This window comes from Anabrus simplex, chromosome 5 (assembly GCF_040414725.1).
Source record: "Anabrus simplex isolate iqAnaSimp1 chromosome 5, ASM4041472v1, whole genome shotgun sequence".
Classification (NCBI taxonomy): Eukaryota; Metazoa; Arthropoda; class Insecta; order Orthoptera; family Tettigoniidae; genus Anabrus; species Anabrus simplex.
The window spans coordinates 429,490,390-429,516,081 of NC_090269.1; the positions used below are offsets into that span (position 1 = coordinate 429,490,390).

Sequence of the window (25,692 nt, forward strand, 5' to 3'; positions counted from 1 at the left end):
TAATGTTCCCACTCTGATATTTTGTCTTCGTTTGGTTTGGGTAGCTGGTGTAACATCGGGCTGTAAACTGTCATTCGCACCAAACTGATGTCGTCGTCGTTGTGAATTCCTACATCCGAGGCTCGTATTATTCTTAATTGTTGGATCCTATCCCTTAACCGCTTTTAAAACTTCATCCATTATGATTATAAAGAGAAGTGGTGCAAGACAACTTCCTTGTTGGACTCCACTCTGCATTTCAAACCAACCTGATTTTTCTACTCATCACCAAGCCAACTGTCTTCGTTTTCCTGATTTTGAGACCTAAGGTTCGAAAAGCTTCATGCCAGAGATCTAATCTAGTTTGCATTCACATATGAAGACGTATGAAGACGTTGTGTTAAAGGTCAGTAATGAGTTAAAGGACCTGTTCTAAGATAAAAATTTGAAGGATAACTAGTTATGAAATTGAACTTGTGATATGCAGTTATGTATACTTGTTGCTAGGCAAGGTCTTTTAGGCATTTGTTTTTTCAGCTGAACAGTGGAAAGCAATGTAATTGAAGTCTTAGGAATACAGTGTAGGACTTAATTTCAACATTGCAAAGTGGATATATGAATCTTACAAGAATTTGAATCATTAAAAAAAGAATAAAACCAAATAAAAATATTGAGGTGACTGGACACCAAAGGCTAAGGGAGAAAACCCTGAAAGAAAATCTCCGTCTGTGTTAAGCTCAGCAGGTCAACAGAGGGATTACTGAAGAAGTTGCTTTCAAGAATAATACGAGCCTCGGATGTAGGAATTCACGACGACTACATCAGTTTGGTGCGAATGACAGTTTACAGCCCGATGTTACACCAGCTACCCAAACCAAACGAAGACAAAGTATCAGAATGGGAACATTAAATATCCTGACATTGACAAACAAAACTGAAGAGCTGGTTGACCTCATGGAAAGCAGGAAACTTCTGATCATGGGCCTGAGTGAAACAAAGTGGAAGAAAACTGGGAAAATGAATATCAGATTGGACTATAGTCTCTACTGGTCTGGAAATGAAGTAGAGTCTAAGAATGGAGTAGGATTTTTAATACATAAAGACATAGATGCTTGTGGTGAAGTTCAGTTTGTTAGTGAAAGGATAATTAAGTTCTCTGTGAACTTAGGAGGGAAAAAGTACAATGTGATCCAAGTCTATGCTCCACAGGTAGGATGCTCAAAAGGGGAAAAGGCCAACTTCCGTAATAACTTGGAAGAACACACTGAGTATGACAATCTAATTGTAATGGGTGATTTTAATTCACAACTTGGCTCCCAACGAACAGGATATGAATCCATAATGGGCCCTCATGGAATGGGAAACAGAAATGAAGAGGGAGAATGTATGCTAGATCTATGCAAGAGAAACAACCTGATAGTGAGTAACACTTCATTCAAGAAAAGGGACTCCCATAAAATCACAAGATATAGCTGGGATGATAAAATAGGTACAGTAATAGATTATATTCTGATAGATCAAAATATATGGAAAAGTGTCAATGATGTTAAGGTCATTCCAAGTGAAGACCTTGGTGGAGACCATAGACTGTTGGTTGCAGCTATTGCAGAGGAAAGACCTCCCAAAGTCTGTAACAAAAGAGTCCCAAAAATAAAAACTTGGCGACTAACCGAGCCAAGTGTAAAGGAAGAATTCAGGGAAGGTATCCGCAGGTTGCTGCCGAGAGAAGAAAGGAAATTGGTAGATGAAGAATGGGATACTCTAAAGAAGGTTGTGGTTGGTACAGCAGAAAAAGTATGTGGACGACAGAGTCAAATAAGAAAACCTAAAGAAACTGCCTGGTGGAATGATATTAAAAAGGCTATCAACGACAGAAATCATGCAAGAAGATCCTTATATCAAGCAAGAACATGGGGAGATCAACATGAAATAGAGGAGAAGCTGTCACTTTACAGAAAGAAATAATTACAGGTCAAACAGTTGGTTGTAGCTGAAAAGCAGAAATGCAAGGAAGATCTGGCTACCAAAATAATGCAGGATGGAAATTGAAAAACTGTTATACTGTATTGTTAAGAGTAGAACAACTCAAAATGAATCTATCCAATCTGTACAACTTCCTAATGGTGAGGTGACCAGGGATAAGACCAAAATATTACAGGAGTTCCAAAGCCACTTTGAAACTTTGCTGAACTTGTTATGAAAATGTCACTCCATTAGACGATGAATCTTATGATTTTGGCAGCACAAATACCACTAGTCTGACATGGTTGGAAGTAGAGACAGCAGTATCTAACCTGAAAAACAACACATCAACTGGATCAGATGAATTAAGTGTTGAGATGATCAGTGCACTAGGAGAGGTAGGACAACAGTGGATGTACAGGGTACTAAATACAATCTGGAAAGAGAATGTAATACCCAATGACTGGAAGCAAGGAGTCATCATCCCATTGTTGAAAAATGGTGATGGAAAGATATGTACCAACTACAGAGGTATAACTCTGCTGTCACATGGCCTCAAAATCTACGAATCCATCCTTGAGAGCAGGATTAGAAAATATGTTGAACCTACACTTGAGGAGGAACAACATGGATTTAGACCTCATAGATAAACTATAGGCCTCATTTTTGCCACCAGAATGCTCTGTGAGAAGTATTGGGAGAAGGGTAAAACACTTATAACTGTTTTTCTGGACATCGAGAAAGCATATGACCATGTATCACGCAGGCATGTATGGGAAAGTTTGAGACATAAGAAAGTGTCCGATGATATAATAGCGCGAGTACAACGATTATATGATGAAACCAAGTGTTGTGTCCAGATCCAGGATGGAAGATCAGGTTGGTTTGAAACGAAGAGTGGAGTCCAGCAAGGAACTTGTCTTTTGCCACTTCTCTTTATAATCATAATGGATGAGGTTTTAAAAGCAGTTAAGAGAAAGGATCCGAGAACTAATGCCATGGTTTTTGCTGATGTAATGGTATGGGGTGAGACAGAAACTGAAGTACAAACTAGACTAGATCTCTGGCATGAAGCTTTTACAACCTTAGGTCTCAAAATCAGCAAAATGAAGATGAGTAGAAACCCTCCAACTGTTCATCTAAGAATTGGAGATGAGGAGATGGATATTGTAGACAACTTCCAGTATTTAGGTAGTGTTCTGTCATCAGACAATACCATACATCAAGAGATTAGTAACAGAATACAGAAAGCTTCCAAATTTTATCACACTGTACGTCAAATACTTTGGGACGAAACAATTCCGTTAGCTTCCAAGATCAGCTTGTACAAAATATATCTAGTACCTATATTGGTGTATGGCCTGGAAGTAGCAACACTTACTGGACCAACAAAGAGTCGTCTTCAGGCAACCGAAATGAAGTTCCTCCATTCTTGTCTATAAAAAACAAAAATGGATAAAATAAGGAATGTGGAATTCCGACAAGAGCTTGGATTGGAAAAAAACTTGCTGGAGACTCGAGAAGTGAAGAGATTGCAATTGTATGGTCACATGAAAAGAATGAGCCCTCACAGGACTCCTCTAACATACTTTGAACACAATGTTCCTGGGAAGAGACCAAGAGGAAGACCTCGTGATGTTTGGGAAAAACAGATAATGAAGGACCTTGAAATTAGAGATGTGAACTGGTGTCACTTATGTGAGCAGCATCTGCGGATGGATAGAACAAACTGGAGGAGTCTCGTACACAACCGCACCCGACTTGCTGGAACGAAGAAATGATGATGATGATGATGATAAGCACCTAACTTTCCCCCACAAATGTTTGGAAACATCATTTTAGAATTATCATACTTCTGCATTTCTGTGTGCAAATTTCCCATGCTATAATCATTATCATAAGATGACAATACATCACTATTCTCAGCACGAGGAAACTTGTTACATGCCTCATAATTTCATCTATATCTTCATGGGTTTAATAATAGCAATGTTTTAAAGAAAGTACATTCACATAAATAGAAAAAAATACAGGCACGTAAACATTAACAGGTAGGCCTATACTCGCAGCACTTTCTTCTTAGGAAATCTGCTAAATGACTTGCGATCACTTTGTCTTTTGTAATTAAAACACCCATACATAGCTGAACTCAGATGGCCTTCACTTAAACCGCTGTGGTACATATAAGTCAGGAAATTTGTTTGGAAGGGTCATAGGGAGGTATATTCATGGAAACAGGGTATGCTAGGGAGCGGTGTTAAGGGAACAGGGAACTGGAAATCAAGTAGGGATGACATAAAATTGTTAGTGCTCAACTGTAGAAGTATTGTAAAGAAAGGAATAGAATTAAGTAATTTAATAGATACAGTATATACTTACCAGATAATGTAATAACAGTTGAATTTTGGCTGAAAAATGATATAATGGATGCAGAAATTTTCTCACGGAACTGGAGGGTGTATCGTAGAGATGGGATAGGAATGGTAGGAGGGGGAGTATTCATTCTCGTGAAAGAAGAATTTGTAAGCTACGAAAAAGTTAAAGATGATAAGCACGAAATTCTAGGGGTAAGGCTCATTTCTAAAGATAATAGATAACTTGATTTCTTTGGAGTGTACAGACCAGAAAAGGGTAGCGCAGATGCTGATTAAGAATTATTTGATAAGATAATCAACTATGTGGGAAACGATAAGGAAAGGAACGTGATCGTAGCGGGTGATCTCAATTTACCAAATGTCAGTTGGGAAGGTAATGCGAATGACAGGAAGCATGACCAACAGATGGCAAGTAAGTTAATATGGGAAGGGCACCTGATTCAGAAAGTGATTGGAACCAACTAGAGGGAAGAATATTCTGGATGTGGTGCTGGTAAAACCAGATGAGCTCTATAGAGAAACCGAAGTAATAGATGGTATTAGTGATCACGAAGCTGTTTTTGTGGTAATTAAAAATAAATGTGAAAGAAAGGAAGGTCTTAAAAGTAGGACTGTTAGGCAGTACCATATGGCTGATAAAACAGGCATGAGGTTTTCTTGAGTAACTATGATCGGTGGAAAACGGTAAATAAAAATGTAAACAGACGCTGGGATGGGTTTAAAGCAGTTGTTGAGGAATGTGAAAATAGGTTTGTACCTTTAAAGTTGGTAAGGAATGGTAAAGATCCACTATATTATAACAGGGAAGTAAAGAGACTAAGAAGGAGGTGCAAGTTGGAAAGAAATAGTTAGAGAAATGGCTGTGGAAGTAAGGAGAAATTGAAGGAACTTGCTAGGCAATTGAATCTAGCAAAGAAGTCAGCTAAGGATAACATGATGGCAAGCATAATTGGTGGCCACACTAATTTTAGTGAAAAATAGAAGATTATGTATAGGTACTTTAAGGCAGAAACAGGTTCCAAGAAGGACATTCCAGGAATAATTAATGAACAAGGGGAGTGTGTATGCGAGGATCTTCAAAAGGCAGAAGTATTCAGTCAGCAGTATATAAAGATTGTTGGTTACAAGGATAATGTCTAGATAGAGGAGGTGACTAATACTAAAGAAGTATTAAAATTTACCTATGACACCAATGACATTAACAGTAAGATACAAAAGTTGAAGCCGGGTTGAGTGGCTCAGACGGTTAAGGCGCTGGCCTTCTGACCCCAACTTGGCAGGTTCGAACCTGGCTCTGTCCAGTGGTATTTGAAGGTGCTCAAATACGTCAGCCTCGTGTCGGTAGATTTACTGGCACGTAAAAGAACTCCTGCGGGACTAAATTCCGGCACCCCGGCGTCTCCGAAAACAGTAAAAGAGTAGTTAGTGGGACGTAAAACAAATAACGTTGTTGTTGTTATTATTATTATTATTATTATTATTATTATTATTATTATTATTATTATTACTACAAAAGTTGAAAACTAGAAAAGCAGCTGGAATTGATAAGGTTTTGGGGGATATACTATAGACAGTGGGTTGGGATATAGTACCATATCTGAAGTACTTGTTTGATTATTATTTGCATGAAGGAACTTTGCCAAATGAATGGAGAGTTGCTATAGTAGCCCCTGTATATAACGGAAAGGGTGATAAACATAAAGCTGAAAATCACAGGCCAATCAGTTTGACATGCATTGTATGTAAGCTTTGGGAAAGCATTCTTTCTGATTATATTAGACATGTTTGCAAAATTAATAACTAGTTTGATAGAAGGCAGTTTGGGTTTAGGAAAGGTTATTACACTGAAGCCCTACTTGTAGGATTCCAGCAAGATATAGCAGATATCCTGGATTCAGGAGGTCAATTGGACTGTATTGCAATTGACTTTTCTAAGGCATTTGATAAGGTAGATCATGGAAGACTACTGGCAAAAATGAGTGCAATTGGACTAGAAAAAAGAGTGACTGGATGGGTGGCTCTGTTTCTAGAAAATAGATCTCAGGGAATTAGAGTAGGTGAAGCTTTATCTGTCCCTGTAAAAATTAAGAGGGGAATTCCTCAAGTATTATTGGACCTTTATGTTTTCTTATATATATATATATCAATGATATGTGTAAAGAAGTGGAATCAGAGATAAGGCTTTTCGCAGATGATGTTATTCTGTACAGAGTAATAAATAAGTTACAAGATTGTGAGCAACTGTAAAATGACCTCGATAATGTTGTGAGATGGACAGTAGGCAATGGTATGATGATAAACGGGGATAAAAGTCAGGTTGTGAGTTTCACAAATAGGGAAAATCCTCTCAGTTTTAATTACTGCATTAATGGGGTGAAAGTTCCCTTTGGGGATCATTGTAAATACCTAGGTATTAATATAAGGAAAGATCTTCATTGGGGTAATCACATAAATATGATTGTAAATAAAGGGTACAGATCTCTGCACATGGTTATGAGAGTAATTAGGGGTTGTAGTAAGGATGTAAAGGAGAGAGCATATTTGTCTCTGGTGAGACCCCAACTAGAGTATGGTTCCAGTGTATGGGACCCTTACCAGGATTACTTGACTCAAGAACTGGAAAATATCCAAAGAAAAGCAGCTCGATTTGTTCTGGTCAATTTCCGACAAAAGAGTAGCGTTACAAAAATGTTGCAAAATTTGGGCTGGAAAGACTTGGGATAAAGGAGACGAGCTGCTCGACTAAGTGGAATTGTATTGAATAGGTGGTAATAAATCTTAAATATTTTCCTACATATTTTACGAAAACTTTCAATACAGAAAAAAAATGATTTTCATCACTTGTAATAAGTGATATGTTCCGAGCTGTCAGTGGAGAGATGGCGTGGGAGGACATCAGTAGACGAATAAGTTTGGATGGTGTCTTTAAAAGTAGGAAACATCACAATATGAAGATAAAGTTGGAATTCAAGAGGACAAATTGGGGCAAATATTCGTTTATAGGGAGGGGATTTAGGGATTGGAATAACTTACCAAGGGAGATGTTCAATAAATTTCCAATTTCTTTGCAATCATTTAAGAAAAGGCTAGAAAACAACAGATAGGGAATCTGCCACCTGGGCGACTGCCCTAAATGCAGATCAGTAGTGATTGATTGATACTTGTGATTGATACAGCTGACAGCAGTAGCAAGTGATGTAGATGTTGATTCCCATAGGGAACCTAAAATATTTGTCCTGAATGAGTAAATTTATAATACCAATATAATGGTCCGTTATTGGACATTATAAATTTTCCAGCTAACTCATTCTTGGTTGCCTGCGTTTCGCCCTCGTGTGCTAAGTTAGGCAAGTGTCGTTAGATCTTCGAACCGCTAGATGGCACGCAGAAGTGGTGTCGCCAGTTTCTCGCTGGACTTTCCGCTATTATCATATTAAGCTATTTGATGACTAGAGAGAGAGGGGGGGGATTTTTTGTGAGTGCTTTTTTTTGCACAATATTATTTCATATTTTTTATTGTGCAATATACTATTTCAATTCTCTTATGCATGTGAGTGTGTTAGTAAATGCAACTCTGAGATAATGTATCTGCAGATAAATGTTGTAAATGTTGTAAATGTGGTTAAGTATAAGAGAGGGCCAGGTGCCCTAACTTCGTCACTTAAAAGAAGCCAAATAAATAAATAAATAAATAAATTGTCTAAGGCTGAAAACTAGTTACTGTTTCTGCAGTTAGCCTTTGGTTGGATTTTTATGTAGGTAAATTAAGGTAATTGTTTAAATGCTGACATGGTCGGCATTGTTATTGTTGACTCCCAGGTTATTTGAGATAAGGTATAAATGCTTTTTTCTTCATGTATGGGGCTGATGACCTAGATGTTAGGCCCCTTTATGCAACAAGCATCATCATCATCATCACCATCATCATCATCATCATGTATGACAATGTGAAAACTATTCTTTTTATGTTCTTTATGAGTTCATCTGTGAATATCTGGGAATAAGTTTGAATATTTGTTAAACATTGAATTCTATATTGTATTGTTCCAGCCCTGATGGAGGTTACATCTATGTCACTATAATATACAACATTTCTGTTAGTCTGGCGCTCTATGGCTTGTTCTTATTCTACTTTGCTACCAAAGATTTGTTAACTCCATTTGAGCCTGTCTTGAAGTTTTGCACCGTTAAGTCTGTAATCTTCCTCTCATTCTGGCAAGGTAAGAATAATAACTTATTTTACTTAATCAGTTGACCAAGAACAAAAATGATCCTAAATCCAAAGTAAAATTATAGGTACAGTCCCAGAGTTGCTAAATGTCATAATTATTGTTTAACAAGATTAACAACCTGCTGGTATATTATAAAAATTGTTCAGAAGCCCAGCTTATTGGTTAAGCTGTTAGATAAATTGTATTAATTAATAATTTGGCCTATCAGAAATGAACTCTAATATTATATGCATGATGAAAACTAGCTCAGGAATGTAATATGTGTAACTCAAGTTTATTTAAATATTGTCATATTTCTTTTGAAATTGTTGCTGTAGACTGTTTGCAGACTAACATGACAGTTGGTTTTGCTGCATCAAGTTAGGCTCTCGAAAGACTGCATTTTAAATGGCTGGACAGTCGAGGAATGTGTTTCTATAAAAAACAATATTTGTGATACCATGTTTAATGCACCCTCCATTGCTGTAAAAGTTAATACTACCGAGCTGGATAGCTGCAGCCGCTTAAGTGCGGCCAGTAGCCGGTATTCGGGAGGTAGTGGGTTCGAACCCCACTGTCGGCAGCCCTGAAGATGGTTTTGGATGGTTTCCCATTTTCACACCAGGCAAATGCTGGGGCTACACCTTAATTAAGGCCATGGCCACTTCCTTCCCGTTCCTAGCCCTTTCCTATCCCAGGGTCTAATTTCTCCCGGCTCAAGCACAAGATTTAATATTTAATGTAGTAACATGTCCTGTCACTAGAAATAATTTGATAGCACTTTTCGTTATGTTTTCCACAAATCAAGGGTGCAATTCACAGAAGTGAAACAATGGGCCGCAGAAAGGCTAAGAGAAGACGAAATAGGTGAAATGGAAAACTCTGATGGTAAAGTAGATTAATTTGGACAATACTACTGGTGTGTGTAATTTCAAGTAGCCCTAAATGGTTATGTTTTTAAATATATCTTCAAAGTTTAGGTCTAGGCTTTGTAATTAAAATGTTGATGAGGGACAGAATTTACCTCAGCAAGAAGAAATGATACCTTGTAAAATAATGAAAATGAAAAATTAGTTAATGTGTAGCTAATATTACTTTCATAATCTGTATTTTGCATTAATAGGGTGAAATTTCTGTTGTTTTTTTTTACCTTAGTAATAAAGAGCAAAGCAATACGTATTCTAACCATTCAAGCTCGAAGGTTAACTGTAACCATATTTTATCAAAAGTATAATCAGGGGTTTGAAGAAATATTGAAGATGTGCCTTGGCATTACTCAACGGTGATACGTGAGGTTCCATTCGTGGGCGTTAAGGTTCAATTAGGCACCGGTTACAGTTCATGGCAATCATCAGCACGTTAACATTACCATCATTAGAATCTGTATCATATCTATTTGAGGCTGCTATAAATCCTAATATATAAATGAAAATACTGAAAATCGATTTCAATTGGAAGGATGTTCCATTTTAATTATGTCAATTCATTGATAAAATATAATTAACAATAATAAAAAATAATATCTTGCAGCATGGGTGGGATCATTCTCTCGCTCATATGGCACTACAATATTATTATGATTCAAACAATGTTGGCAAACCGATCTGATATGTTAAATACAAGCAAATAAATTATTATTGCCAACATGAAAATCGCTTCAGGCTTACACATACAATTAGTTTCAGTTATTTCAATTACCTATTTTATCCGCCACAAAAATAAAGGATTTGCTCGTATCTATTTTAACCGTCGCATAAATCAATAAACTCTAATTGACAACTTGAGTATTCACTACATAAATACGTGCAACACCTTGGAACCTAAAAGAAAATCAATCACGGACACTCATATTAAGTTCTGCAGCTGACCACGGGTAATTAATTGAAAGACATGTCAAATAAAAGAACAACATAATCCTGATGTCCTTGAGCTGCTGCACCTAAATAAAATAGACATTCAAATTTACATATTACCATGATACATAATCATGATTTGAAATTATCAAGACATAATATCTGGATCCGTCCACAGGCTTTCCTCCGGATAGCTGAAATTCTACCAATATCTACAAGCACATACACTAACACTACTGCTACTCCACAGGAAATAACTAGGTTGTGCGTTGGGTAGTATGACCCTAACTTTGCTTCCAATCATAATGCAACTCGTACGTCTTATTGGGACAACATTATTTAGAAGATTTTCATGTTTTATGTATCTATTCATATAAAATTCGCCCCATAATCACATCTCGCATTAATATCATTGATGACTATTCACATGTTCATTACGAAAATATTCTTTGGAAAATAGTACCCTCACGGTATAATTATCAAACCCTAATCGCTTGTCTATTCTGCAGTATCACTTAAACATTCACATGATGAGCATTTCTTTTACTATATTCCAATATCAACATTCCTGAGATTTCTCGAAGACAACATTACATCACAAGTAATGCTTATTTCCCCACAACATAACCATGGCGCACAATATCATTATAAATTACTTTGACGATCCTAACATTGAACCATATCATATCACTCCGAATCAGCATCATGTCTTTCAAAATCTTTCATTCAAATATACAAGCTCATAATTGCCAAAGAAAACTATTTCAATTCCAAATACATGTGTACTCTACCATCTATACCAACACTGTCTAAAAAATATTTCTTTCATGAAGACTCATTCACATTATATGAAATATTGATTTACAAGGAAAACTTCCAACCTTGATGACACAATAAACACACTCTAATTATTCCAATAAGATTTACTCATAACTAGATTGGCCTATTAAATTAATTGGGAAGACTGTATTACAGAAGCGATCAGTTAACTCCTAATAAAATTCCCATATTACAACCCATGATTGTGTATTCAAAACCAAATGATATTGGCACATTACTGATAAGAATTCCAGTCATGACATTATTTAGGAGGATCAGTGCACTCCATGAATACTATAAGATGCTTAGAGATGAATTTGTAGCGTCGCTCAAGTTGCATTTATACATGACACTTTATACTCATAAACGTGAAAGAAAACGTACATCTTCAAAATGCACAATTTGATAGAATAGAAAGGACAAGTTTTTGTACTCGTCTTATTGAGTTCTTGAAGACACAGTCCAATCATCCTGGTCCTTGGAATATTATCATTTACTCGTGTTAACACATTTTCCAGACCCGCCGGGATTCCACCCAGTTTAGGCCTGCACGACCATACTGGCGGATCTTTCGTTATAACAGTTCTCCAACTGATTTGACATCATGAATCCTGGAACTTACATAATTCAATTAGTACAGTATTTTACATCAAAACAGGTATATCAACGTTTTGATACAACACTCGCCTTGTTGTTTTCCTAGTAACAACTATGCTTTCTACTCTTACAGTTTACTTTTCTTATTAGCATACAATTCAAACAGATTCAACTGGTCTGCGTCTAGCTTTCATTTCATTCATGTATGTCGATGCTCAATCTCTTTCTTTAATTGTTCTGTATAAAACAAAACCTAATTCTATAATGACAGTAATATAATTGTGTGCGTTTCAATAATTGAGAATAAATCATTGCCATATAACCTCTTTTTATAAAATTTCTGAAGATCTAGGAACATTCTCCTCGACATGAACGATCTCATGAGCGGGAATGCTAACAATGGAATGCGCCCAATAGTTTATATCGTAGTTTCTCCAATTCTGCCCTAATTGATAGTTTCCTAAACGAATTCTCGATCATCTGTAGATGTTCATAGCAATTAAATAATGCATGACTAGTGCAAATGAAGGTGAAATTGACATATATCATTCATAATATTTAACTCAGTCAGTGGCCTGCATCATATAAACTGTTATCGATATTAAACATTACGCATGAGAAATCAATTTACTCTCCCATTGAATGTAGTCCTCTTCGCTCAACAGTAGTCTATTTTACTTCAACATTAAACTTCTGGACATGAATTTACTAGATACCACAGGGTTGTGAGCTTATGAATTATCATATATTGAATATTTATTTAAACTTTACTCAGTTGAGCGAGTTGCTTCAAATTAGCAATGTAACCAACATAAATTGACTAGACGTATACTTTTCACATGATTTCAACCAAATTTCATGCTATCATAAACTTTAATGATTCCTTCATGTTTGACTTGGAATCCATTGAAAGGTTATAGTATGTACTATTCAGAATATTTGAATGCAGTAAGTAGGATATAAATATAGAAGAGTGTACCTTTCAGATGATATACACTTAAGAAAATGGAATTTGCAACACCATGAAGGCATTGGTTGTTTGTGTTGATTTTCAAGATATGGAACGATGCCATGTAGGTATGTAAACAGTCAAAGTTTCAGACCCATTGGATTGTTGCTACAGGTCTCCCCATGTGATTGGTCGCGGAGGAATCAACTCCAGTATACGGACTCTGGTGTAGCGTAGTTGACTTGCAGTCTATGCAGTGAAGTGTTCCCCGTCAAACATGCCTCGACAACAGAGAAAAGCACGGTATCAACAACTGTCACCGTTTGAGAGGCTCGGATAATTGGGCTGTATGAGGCTGGTTTATCACTAAGGACTGTCGCTGCACGTGTTGGCCGACAGACATCTACAGTACAACATGTATGGCAGCAGTGGTCAAATGAAAGTACCCATACTCGTAGACCTGGCACAGGCCCAGCGCGACAGACAACTGTGAGAGGATCGCCGCATCATTCGGATGGCCCGGATGGAACCCCATGCAACAGCAGCGCAAATTCGAGCAGCTGTGGCACCCCACGTTACACAACAAACAGCTGGTAATCGCCTGCGTGTGTCCCTGCAGGTGTTCCATTCACCCCACAACAGCAACGTGGAAGGCTGGCCTGGTGTCGAGAAAGATCAACATGGGTCGACGAATGGCATAGGGTCGTCTTTAGTGATGAATCGCGCTTCTGTCTTGCCTGCAGTGATCGATGGAATTGTGTGCGCCGACGTACTGGGGTGAGGGGCCGCCCAGATCTTATTGTCGAGAGGCACACAGGGCCAACACCAAGCATTATAGTCTGGGGAGCTATTGGCTTCAGTGTGAAATCACAATTAGTGCTTGTTGAGGGCACTATGACTGCTCGACAGTACGTTGATAGGGTACTCAATCCAGTGGTTGTCCCTATGATGGCGAACATTGCTAATGGGATGTTTCAGTAGGACAGTGCCTGGGTTCACACTGCACACATCTCCAGAGAAGCTCTCCACGACATCACAACCTTAGAATGGCCCACCAGATCCCCGGACCTCGGTCCTATTGAGCATTTATTGGACATGATGGGTCGACAACTGGCCAACTGTCCTCTGCCACCCGTGCTACCCACAACTCTGGAACAACTGACCCATGCAGTGCAGTAAGCATGGGCCACAATTCCTCAGGAAGCGATCCAGGGCCTTATTGACTCCATGCCTCGATGAATTCATCAATGTATTGCAGCTCGTGGTGGGCACATCCTGTATTGATTGTTGTCTAAACTTGCGGTCAGAGGGACATGAAAGTATAATCATCGAATCACAACTGAACACTTGTCCTGCATGTTCAATTGCAGCAATGTGGCACCACTCCTTCTGGGTGTTGCAATTTCCATTTTCTTCAGTGTATCACAAGTTAAGATCCATTGAATAGGCACAGAGAAGGAATTTTGCCTGGTTTCTGGGAACAAGTACAAAATATGGGCTTAGTCCTGATACTTGACAATTTTGCTCTAGAAAGGGATTTTTTAATAAGCCAGTTAATCCAACTAATACGAGGTGCTCTCTCACTCTCCCTCTGCAACTGATTGTTCTATAATTGGATTTTGTGACTGTCATAAAAGAGGTGTGCAACGTATGCGTATTAATAGAACAGTATATGCCTTGCTTCATTAATCTTCAGATTGGTGTTCTTCCAGTTGTACATGTATTTTGAAATTATTGTTTATGTTTGCAGGTGTCCTTTTGGCTGTGCTGGAGAAAGCAGAGATTATAGATCCTATTTATGACCGCAATGGCCAGCCAACTAGTGCGGGTACAGTGTCTGCTGGTTACCAGAACTTTCTTATCTGCATTGAAATGTTCTTTGCCGCTATTGCCCTCCGATATGCTTTTCCATACCAAGTTTATGCCCAAGGATGCATCACTGATTCTCACGGACGAAGTGTTACAATGCAGAGTATTTCTAGTAGTTTAAAAGTAAGTATAGCCCCAACAGAAGAAATATATCTCAAAAGCCCTTGTACCAAACTCATGTAATGATTTCTGGATAGTTCTGTATGTAACAGTTTGACTGTTGTATATGCCTAATCACTCATACTTAATACAGTGAGAATTTTTTCTCATATGGTTTAGAGACCATCTGTGGATTGGGCAGTCCTAGCCACCTGAGCACAAGAGGGCCATGACTTAGAATATCTCTGAGATGCCCACTTCTGTTCCATAGCAACTGTTATCCTCACTCTATACCACTTAGCTGTTGCCCATGGTCCATGAATAGGACATGACTACAGGAGCCCATACCATGGATCATCATCCTTGCCTGTGAACAATGTTACCTTGGGATGATGGGAAGGTTTGTGCCTCCCAATAAGCCATAGGTGCAAGCATATATAGTGTGAGTTTCATTTGAGTTATTCCCTATCCTGGGCAATAGCCACCTGACCCATATAGCTTGCCAAGTCGGCTAGTCTGCGATAAGATTCCATACAGCATGAGTTGCTTTTTTATACAGCAGTATTGATCGGTGTAGTGTGTTTCTGGGCTTTTCAGCTAAGTGTTAACAGTGCATTTTAATGTGCTGTAGATGTTTAAAACTCAAATCTGCTGGGAGAGGAAGAAGAGAATTCTGTAAACATTGTCCTAGAGTGCAGGTGCCATTACGTTACGCAGTTAAGAAAATTGTGAATAAATTCAAAACTGTGGGTTCAGTGTTAAACAAACACAAAAGGAGTTAAACAACCAACTGACATAAATGAAAAAAATCAGGATATTTGTGAAGAACTTGAGCGACCCCCCCCCCCCCAAAATCCTTTTAGGAAACTGTCTCAGCAAAGTGAGGTGTCATATTCTTCTGCACGGTGGGCAGCAAGAAAACTGAAAACAAAGTCGCAGAAGTCCAAAGTTTAAGCTGAAGAGATCCAGCCACAAGGAAACACCAGTTCAGTTGGTTTCCTCACTCTGTCAGCAGTGCTGAATTCAATCCTGAATTAGTGCTGCTTTCTGACGACGTGTGGTTTTATTTGCATGGACATATAAATTCTCAAATTAACACGTTCGCGGCCGCTCGGATACCGTCACCGTGGTACCGTAATACTTTTTTTGTTTAAAGGAGTTCGTTTCTGTGTACTTATGCATGTTAGATTATTATTTTAATTATTTCAATATTATTTTTGTGTATACGAGCCGTGACGCACACGCTGCGTCAGCGGCACTACCGATGAGTTTTTCGCCTTCGGTGCCGTTTGACGCAGCGTGTCCGTCATGACTGGTAATGAAGTGGAACGAGGAAAAGAATGTTTTGTTCGAATATAGAACTTCTTTACAACAGAAAAATAAGTCTTTGAACATTTCACACAAAAATACTGTGCAGTAGAATCATTATTGCTGTGTGAGTAATGTATATTTGCATTACTACATAAGCCGTGCAATGTAACTATTCAATGCAGTGTGCTACTTTTCAGTGACATTTCCTCGCAAAAATGACTCTTCTGCAAATGCTTTACCTTCATTTACAATGTTATTCAGCAGTTGTCATCTGCAAGCAAGCGAAAATAATCAATAGGTTTCGCGTCACTTGGCAGTGGAACCTTCATTCCCGGCCGACCAATCAAGTTTACTTCTTTTATTGAGGACGAATGTGAACTCAAGAAATGACCCCTGAAATATTGCCCATGTTATTTGGCGGGACGTTCGGAGATGAGATATTACTTAAGTCTTCTGTAATGTGAGAATTTGGAGTAGGTGCTCAACACACACATCCGTGATTAACATTCTCACTCAGGTAGCTGGAGTCACTTTTCACTTTTCACACTGTCATCACTTTCATCACTGTCGTCACTATCAATGCTGTCCCTGTCACTAGCATTCAGGAGAGCTTCCAGACTATCATCGTTAATTGCAAATCGCGTGTTTATCCTGCCAAGACGGTGCTTCTTCCAATGAGAAGGTTCTGAAACTTCCCTTGACATCACAGAAATGTATGCCGACTCGTAATGGCTGCAGAGATTGTAACTAACAATTGATCTGATGCCCGGATGGCGCATACGTTTAATAACACTTTAACAATATACAGATAAGAAGTCTGTTTGTTTACATACATATTGGCGGAAATACGAGCTTTAATATTTGGCGCGGAGTGTGACGCACGTGTCGTCATCGGCACTGAGTGAAAGTGGAGTCATGACGCATATGTGTCGTCATCGGCCGCGAACGTGTTAAATGGTATTGGTCTTGTATCAGTCCAAGAATAATTCACGAAACTTCACTTCATAACCTTAAAATACATAGTGTAACAGTTAGCACTCTTACCTGCCATCCTCGGAGTCCCGGGTTCAATTTCTGGTTCTGCCAGAGTTTAAGTTTGGCAGGAGGGCTGGTGTATAATTTAACAATTTAACAATTTAACACATTCATGCCCATCATCTGAGCGGGCTATTTAAATGGCTGGTCCAACTATTCCAGCTGTTAGTGGCACAGCAAACAACAACTAATTGTTTTCACAATAAGTTCTAAACTAAACAAGATATGGAAAAAAAAAAAAAAGAATTTGCACATACCTTAAAGGTCCTCCAGTATCTCTGGAAGGTGTGGTAGCTAATGTTACACCTTCAGGTACTGCACTTTCTATCACGTGTCCAGAAGAATCTTCTTCACTGTCATCATGGTCACTTTCACTTAGTTCAGGATTAGTTCATCACGTGAATCATCATTGAATAGGATGTCTGTAATTTCGTCAACACTTATATTGTCCCTAAGCGCCTTGGTTACACTTCAGAACTTGACTATACACACGCTTGTGCAATGACAAACCAACTACGCAGCTAGCTTAGCCAGCACTAGCCTTCGTTCAGAAACGGAATTTAAAAAATGCATTGGAAGGGAAAATCTCCATGGCCATGATATTTCTGGTGAGCAGAAGCAGGTAGAAGCATTCATAAGGGTATAACCCTCATTTCTGTTGCACATATTTGTGACAAAAATAAACCACAGCTGTGTAGGAACGGCTACAATTCAAAGTTATGCTTATCCAGGTTAACTCAGATACGGTCCAGAGCATGGACACGTGCTACAGGCAATAACTCGGATACGGGCATCAATCTGTTAAAAGATACATGCAGCTCTTCTCCATTGGAGGTGTGCCTGAAAAGAACTGCACTACCTCAGGACGAAGGCATGATGATGACCACAATTCTCATTAGTCCCGGGGGACCGATGAGTGATTCTAGCCCGTCGACCTATAAAGGCCTTGAGTGCTATTTCTTAATGAATTTTGACTAGGACTGCATTGTTGTGGTAGTTTGTGGACTGTTGTTGTGGGATCAAATTGACCAGGGTATGGCCTGTACCCCGAGGGGTAGGATGATGTTAAATTACATTATGTGGGTTGTCCGTGGGACTGTGGTAGCGAAGAACTTAGTTTGGTTTATTTAGGATGTCCTTAGGTCTACGATAGCGCAGTCCCTCGGTGTCATAATTCCCCAGGCTGGAGATGAGGGGGTTGGTGCTCAGATGGAGCTTATTGTAGAATTTGGTGGCTGCATGATGGATCCTACAGAGGATGGTGGTTAGTTGGTATCGATCATGCAGATCAATATTCCTCTCAAACCATTGGGCACCTGATAAGGAGCGCAGGGCATGCTTTTGTACACTTTGCACTGCTTCCAGGTGTGTCTTGGCTGTGCCCCCCCAAATAGGGCTGGCATACTCTAAAATGGGCCTAACCATTGATTTATATAACAGGAGCCGGTTTTCTAATGTGAGCCCATTATCGGCTTTTATCATAGGAATAATTTGGAAAAGACGCACTTTAGCTTGCGCTACAATGGATTTAATGTGGTCTGCGAAAGTAAGTTCTCTGTCTGGGGTGACACCTAGGTATTTGGTTTTATTAGTCCACCTGATGACTTCGCCAAAAAACATCAGGGGCTGTGGGGGATCAGGACGGCGTTTGGTGAATAGTGTAGCACTGCTTTTGTCTACATTAATTTTGATTCTCCACTTTTCGAGTCAGGGCTCTAGAGTGGAGATAATCTTTAGCTTTAGATGTCTGCCACGAGACAGAGGAGATTGCTGTGTCGTCAGCATACAGGTATAATTTCCCGTGCGAAGGTTTGGGCATGTCAGTCATAAAAAGATTGAAAATCACTGGTGAGATCACGCTGCCCTGCGGAACTCCCGTCTCTATAGGGCGAGAGCTCGACAACGCAGCGCCGACCTGGACCTGAAATTTTCAGTCAGCTAGGTAGCTCGTCAGTAATCGTAGAACGTAGGGAGGGAAACCTAATGTCCTTAATTTGTAGACGAGTCCATCGTGCCAAACTTTATCGAACGCACGGGAAATATCTAGAAAACAGACTCCGGCGTGTCGGCGATCGTTAAAGTTTTTGGTAACTTCCTCCGTTAGGCGGGTTGGTGGACAGTGGAATGGCCTCGCCGGAAGCCGAACTGTTCCTCGTTCATAAGTTTCTTGTCGTCAATAATAATATTTAGTCTGGTTAAGAACAGGATTTCAAATAGTTTAGAAATAATACTGAGGAGGGAGATAGGTCGGTAATTTTGCGGAAACGTTTTGTCTTTCTGTGGTTTTGGTTCTTAGCATTGAAGTCCCCAGCCAGAACAGTCGGAACATTCAAATCGATGATACGGTCCAAGTCTTGCGGGTCGAACGTGGCATCTGGTGAAATGTAACACGCCAATAAGTTGAAAGGTCCCTTCCGGGTGTAAACCTGGATTGTCGTGGCTTCAAGAGTAGTGAGGGTATTGGGGGTGGGGATTCTATGGTGCGTGAGGTTGTGCCTCACATAAATACTGGTGCCGCCGTGAAGACGGTTGGGCCTGTCATCTCTGTAATTGATGAAGTTATTGATATGAGCCGACAATCCAGGTTTAAGCCAGGTTTCGCAGACGAGGACGATATCGATACTCTCGTCTGCTAGGTATTCTGAGAGTTCGTAGGTGTCCCTTTGGATCCCCTCTGCGTTCCAGAAGAGAACTCTCAACTGTTTAGGTTGTGTTGGTCTGTTGATGTGGGCCATTGATCGCAAAAAGAGAGAATAGCAGACATGATAATTTCAATTTTATCAGCGGGGGTGGGGGCTTGTTTGAGCTTGAAGTGTAGTTTTAATATGATGATGTCTCTGAACGAGGGGTCTTTGAGAATTTTAAAAAGCTCCATAAGGTCGGAGGCTTGTGAAGTAGAATTGGGAGGGGGTGCTTGCTGAGGGAGGGAGGATGAAGTTAGGGGGAGATCTGGAAAATTTTCGCTTGAAAGAGCGGGCGGGGCGGAGGAGGAGGGAACAGCCGGTTGTTGAACCTCTGGCCCTGAGGGATTCGCAGCGCTGGCGAATGTGACGTTTGCACGTAGCTTGGCGGGTCGTGTTATGGGGGCAGGTCCTGCGGCACTTTTCCTGGTAGAGGGCAATCTGTTCTGCTGTCGGGCCAGGAGGCGAAGATAAACAGGGCAGCCCCGGTAGCTGGCTGTGTGCTGCTCATTGCAGTTGGCACAGCGGGGTTTATGGGAAGCATCGCCTTTACGGGGGCAGTCCTGAGAACTATGTTCCCCGCCACATATAACGCATTTAGATGCGCAGTGGCAGCCACCTGAGGTATGGCCAAAGCGTTGGCATCGGTAGCATTGAGTAGGTCCATCTGGGCTTTTGTATCGTTTAATTTTGACTATGGTGTCAAGTAGTGACTTGACATCGAAAATATTCCTGTCCTCGGTGGCGCTGCCACAGTATGTGACGAGCAACATAGGCAGTTTATTACGGGTGCGGGTGGAGGTGAGCTGAGACACCGCTATTATCTCAAAGCCCATGAATTTACATTTTTACCTTAAATAGGAGTTTTGTGCACTGTTAGTGCTGAAAGAACTTAAAGCTAATTTTTTTAACAACACCCTTAATTCTGACTAATGCGTAGAATTAATACTGAACAAGTTCTTTCCTCAACTGACTGAACTGGAAAGGTTACTCAGATATTTCCAGCTATTACAATTACAGTATGTTTAGAAAAAGTCCACCTTAGTTATATTTTATTAAGACTTAACCTAAACTCACCTGATGTGATGAATCTAGCATTCGTCAAAGAATTGTAATACTTAGTGTGATGTCATTAGGGTGCAGTTTTACTTTTTAAGGTTTTCAACTCATGTTTTTCACAATATCACCATAATGGTTAATAAGTGCACTATTAATTTTAAAGAATGAGTTTTATCGTTTTTTTCATGGATACAGTAAGTTCAACATTTATTAGTTTTAATTATAAGTGGCTGAGGATGACCCTGCATATGGTGGAAGCTAGTTCCACAATGTGATGTATATGTAATCACAAATTAAAATATGTATTGATTAGACCTTTTCTCAACATATTGTAATTGTTAATCAGTATGGACCAAACATGAAAATAATTTCACATGATATTTCCAGGAAGACAGTGCTATAGCACATAACACTTGTAATTCAATGAGTGCAGTGCGCAATGTTTTCAGGGACAGCATAATTAGTGCAGGTTTATGACAAGCTCAGTCTCCTGAATTATTGCCTTGCGACTTCTACTTATGGGGTAGTTACAAAGATAGAGTGTGTAGAAGTAACCCCCAAACCATAGAAAAAACGGAAAAATTCAATTTGCTCCAAAATGTTGAAGACTGATAAGGCTGAATTGCAGAGAGTGAACTGGAATATTGCCACGTGCCTGTTGATGAGGCTGAATTGCAGACCGTGGACCAGAATATAAATGCAATAAAAAACTTTCCAGTCTGTCAAACACACAGCAATTACAATATAAATTATAACACTATAAACAAACCTGTAAAATACACACTAATATACAAAGAATGAAATGTTTCGTTCTAAAAGAACATCCTCAGATTCTATCAAATCACTTAAAACATGCTTATCTATGTACAGTATTGTTTACATTGTGTAAACTTGTCAATAATAGAGAGTTTAGTGATAACATGAACCAGTAATGACAAAAATAAAAACATATATATACAAGTATTAATATAATGGAAAAACTTGCATACTTATCAAGACTGCCGATGCTAAGTCCGTTGTCATCAAACACCATTTCAGGACTGTGGCCATGGAAAGTTTGGGTAAAGCACACTGCTCGCGGAGAGGGGAGGAATGGCATGGGAAGGGCCTTGTGGAGTGTTGTGGATCTCTTCTATTGGATGATAGACGCAAGTACACTGTACCATGGAGCAAGTGGAGCGCTGTGGAAACTTCCATAAACATTGGAGAGGGGAGAGTAGAGGAGGTTATTGACCTACTTCATGTTATAATGTACTTTTATGTAATATGGATGAATGCAAATTAAAGATTTTAGGTTAAAAAAGTAGGGAATTGAAATAGACACTAACTATTAAATGTTATTATTAAGAAAAAGGCTAATTTAATGAGAGAGTTCTGTACAGATGTTATGTGAGTATGGCGAAGAGGGGGGGGGGAATTTTTTAAATGTGTATGGTCATTTAGGTTAGTTACATTAGCATTTTTTGCGATGTAAATTTCTATTGCTTCCTTTATATTCAACAATTTACTTTTATTTTCGATGTGTAAAATTTTTAGATCAGTGTTGATGTTTGTGAAATGGTGTGAACAGTCGTATATGTGCTCCCCGAAGGCTGAATGCCGATTATATCCGACCGTGTTTTTGTGTTCTTTGTTTCTTGTGTGGAAGTTATGTTTGGTTTGACCTATATATGTGGCATTGCAGTTAGGTTCTTGACACTTGAGTTCATATACTCCTGACTTTGAGAATGGGTCCTTTAGTTTAGGTTGCACTTGCTGATGTGTCTCTGTAGTGTGTTATTCGTTCTAAAGGCTACTTTTAAACCTTGTTTCTTGAAAATATTAGCTACCTTGCATGTGTTATTGTTAACATATTTGTGAACCACGTATTTTTCTTTGTCATATGTGGTGGTTTTCCGGCGATTTTTCTTATGTTTATTTAATAGTTTATGTACTGTGCTTGGAGGGTGGTTGTTTTCCTTCACAATTTGTTTAATGCTTTGTACCTCTTCATTGAAATCCGTTGTGCTCATTGGTATGGAAATAGCTCTGTGTATCATTGTATTCAGTCCTGCTATTTTGTGTGTGTATGCAGTCTTCTCCCCAGAAATTTTTGTCAGCCGGGTGGCAGGAATAAGTAGCTGGGTGGGGGAATATTACTTCAAAAATGGGTGATAAAATTTCAATAAATAAATTGTTTATTCCCCTTTGGTTGATATAGGTGGGGCACATGCTTGGATTAACAATAATATCAGAGAGGTAAACATAAACTGAAAAATTGATTTCACTGTTATCACCAACAAGACAAAATCAGATATATCTTTTTCTACCATTAAAACATTGAAATTTACTTTTAGCATGACATTTTATATGTTGATTCTTCTTTCCTTCATTGAGGCCCAGTTCTCTGCAGCCCTTACATAATTGAATTCTGTTGAGTCTGGTCCCTCTAGTGAAATCAGCATCAAATTGTTGAATGTGCTCTGCTTCATATAATTCCTCAAAGAGGTTTTAATTCTCTTCAAAGCCGAAAATCCCCTTTCACATTCAGGTGTGCTCACTGGTATGGACAGTCCAATAGCAGCTAGTCTTGCTAAATTTGGAAAAGATTTCTTAAGCTTGCATGTTGTTGCAAACTTCATCATTATTTGTTTAGGTCTTAATCCAATGTAGGACTCTCCTTGGAACATTTTTGATGCAACAGACCATTCCAGTTTAGCGCTATTGTAATTTATGACTGGAGGACTTCCCATTTTAGAGTGGAAATCAAGAAGCAACTCAGAAGCTTCATTCTGATCTTGACGTTTTGCATTAAACACTCTTGAAAAGAAGGAAAAGATGGGCATATCTGGAAATCTGTGTTCTAGATGTTGGATAACAGTATCTATGTACTTTTTATAAATTGTTGCCTTGAAGGTCACAACATCGACATCTGAATAACTCATGTGGAAATCTGACCATTCACCAGCAAGATGATGACTCAGACTATGAAAATGATTTCCTGGAGTGTCTTTCAATTGTAAGACGCTGAGTTTTGTGGCTTTTAAGATTGGCTCAATTTCTGTCAAGTCAATATCTTGCGTTTGCCAAGCTCTAGACAATGTGCACAGAAGAGGTAAGATATCTGAAAGCATCATTATTGCAGCTAAGAAATTGTATGTCTTCATGTACTTGCTTAAGCCTACAGCTGTAATATCATTCCTTTCAGTGGCCTCTCTTTCAAGTGCAGCAACAACACTCACCATAGATCTTCTTAGAGACTGTACAGCAGAGTCATGAGACAACCATTTAGTATCACTGGCCAATTTTAGTTTAATTTGAGGGCTGTCCATGGTATTCTGGATTTTAGTTAAACCAGGTATCCTGACTGAGTAATTTTGAAAAAAGAAAAAGAGTTGTTTAAAATGTCATTAAACTTCGCTAAATAAGGCACATCAGCTGCTGCCTGGGCACTAGCAAGTGCCAATCTGTGGTTAATGCAGTGACAGTTTACCATGAGTCCATTTGTTTTCTCTCTTAACAGTGTTGCTACTACCTTTTGCTTACCAATCATGACAGCTGCCCCATCAGATCCTAGACCTACCAAATTACAAGTTTTTAACCCTAAATTTTCAAGGATTTCAGTTAGTTTATTTGTTATTGTCTCAGCTTTACCATCAATGATGTTGCAGGTTGACACAAAACTAACATTAACCTCTTTTTCAAGTTGGTTGACATATTTTATGTACACAATAAGTTGCTTCAGTACGGAAATATCTGTAGTTTCATTACACAGAACAATGAAATAATCTGCTGAATGTATGTTTTTTAATATCTCACATCTAATTCCTGAAGCTATAACATACAAGTAACTCCTGCATTATTCTTTTTGAAGTATAATTAGCATTATCACCAATAATAAGACGCTCTAGATATGTACAACCCATAGCCTCACAGTGTTTGAGCAATTTTCTGTATAATGTAGTGTGTGGTATCTCATTTTTTGCCAACCAATACATTGATCTTAGGGCTCAGAGAAAGCATCTCTCTATAAATTGTTTAAAATAGATACTTGGACTGTGCGAGACCAAGAAGAGGGGTACAGGGGAGATCCCTCTGAGAGAAGGATACAGGCTGTATTACAGCGGAGGACCTGAAGCAAAAAATGGAGTGGCCATCATACTTAGAAGAGAAATCCAAGAATATCTGGAATATACAAAGTACGTCAGCGATAGGATGATGATGATGAGACTCCAGTTTGAAAATGGCGTGAAAGATCTATTTCAGTTGTATGCCCCACAAACTGGTTGCATAGATGAACATCTAGAGGACTTCTTAGAGGAAGTGGAGAGACAGATAGAAGATAAGGAAGTGCTATTGATGGGAGATCTAAATGCACAATTTGGAATGGAAAGACAAGGAAAGGAAGATGTTGTAGGGCCCTTTGGATATGGAAATGTAAATCCAGAAGGTGAGTTGTTGGTGGATTTTTGCATGAGGAATCAAATGATTGTTGGAAACACCTGGTTTAGGAAGAAGAACAGTCAGAAGATTACAAGGTATGGCTGGGGAGACAGACGGACAAAGACCATGATTGATTATATAATCATAGAGAAAGAACACCGGAAGAACCTTGTAGATGTAACAGCCATGCCTGAAGAAGCCTTTGGTGGAGATCATAGAGTTGTGATAGGAAAATTGAAAGTTGGAAAGATTGAAAAACCCCAATTAAGAAGAGAGAAAAGGATTAAAGTATGGAAGTTGAAGGAGAAAAGCATACAAGAAGAATTTCAAAGGGAAATAATACCCTTGGTACCCAGGACAAAGGTGGGGAATGTTGAAGAGGAATGGAAAAGATTTAAGGAAGCACTGGTTGGATGTGCAGAAAAGGTGTGTGGTAGAACATCAGGAAATGTGAAAGACAAAGAAACACAC

General features: G+C 39.0%; 1 protein-coding gene across 2 annotated transcripts in view; it reads left to right on the top strand.

The window, feature by feature from the left end:
• Tmep (Transmembrane endosomal protein) overlaps window positions 1-25,692 on the top strand; it is a 209,773-nt gene that overhangs the window by 151,776 nt on the left and 32,305 nt on the right. For both annotated transcript variants that reach the window (XM_067147831.2, XM_067147832.2), the window contains 2 exons: window positions 8,367-8,536; window positions 14,496-14,737. In XM_067147831.2, the coding sequence (XP_067003932.1) occupies window positions 8,367-8,536; window positions 14,496-14,737 (412 nt within the window). The remainder of the gene's footprint in view (window positions 1-8,366; window positions 8,537-14,495; window positions 14,738-25,692) is intronic.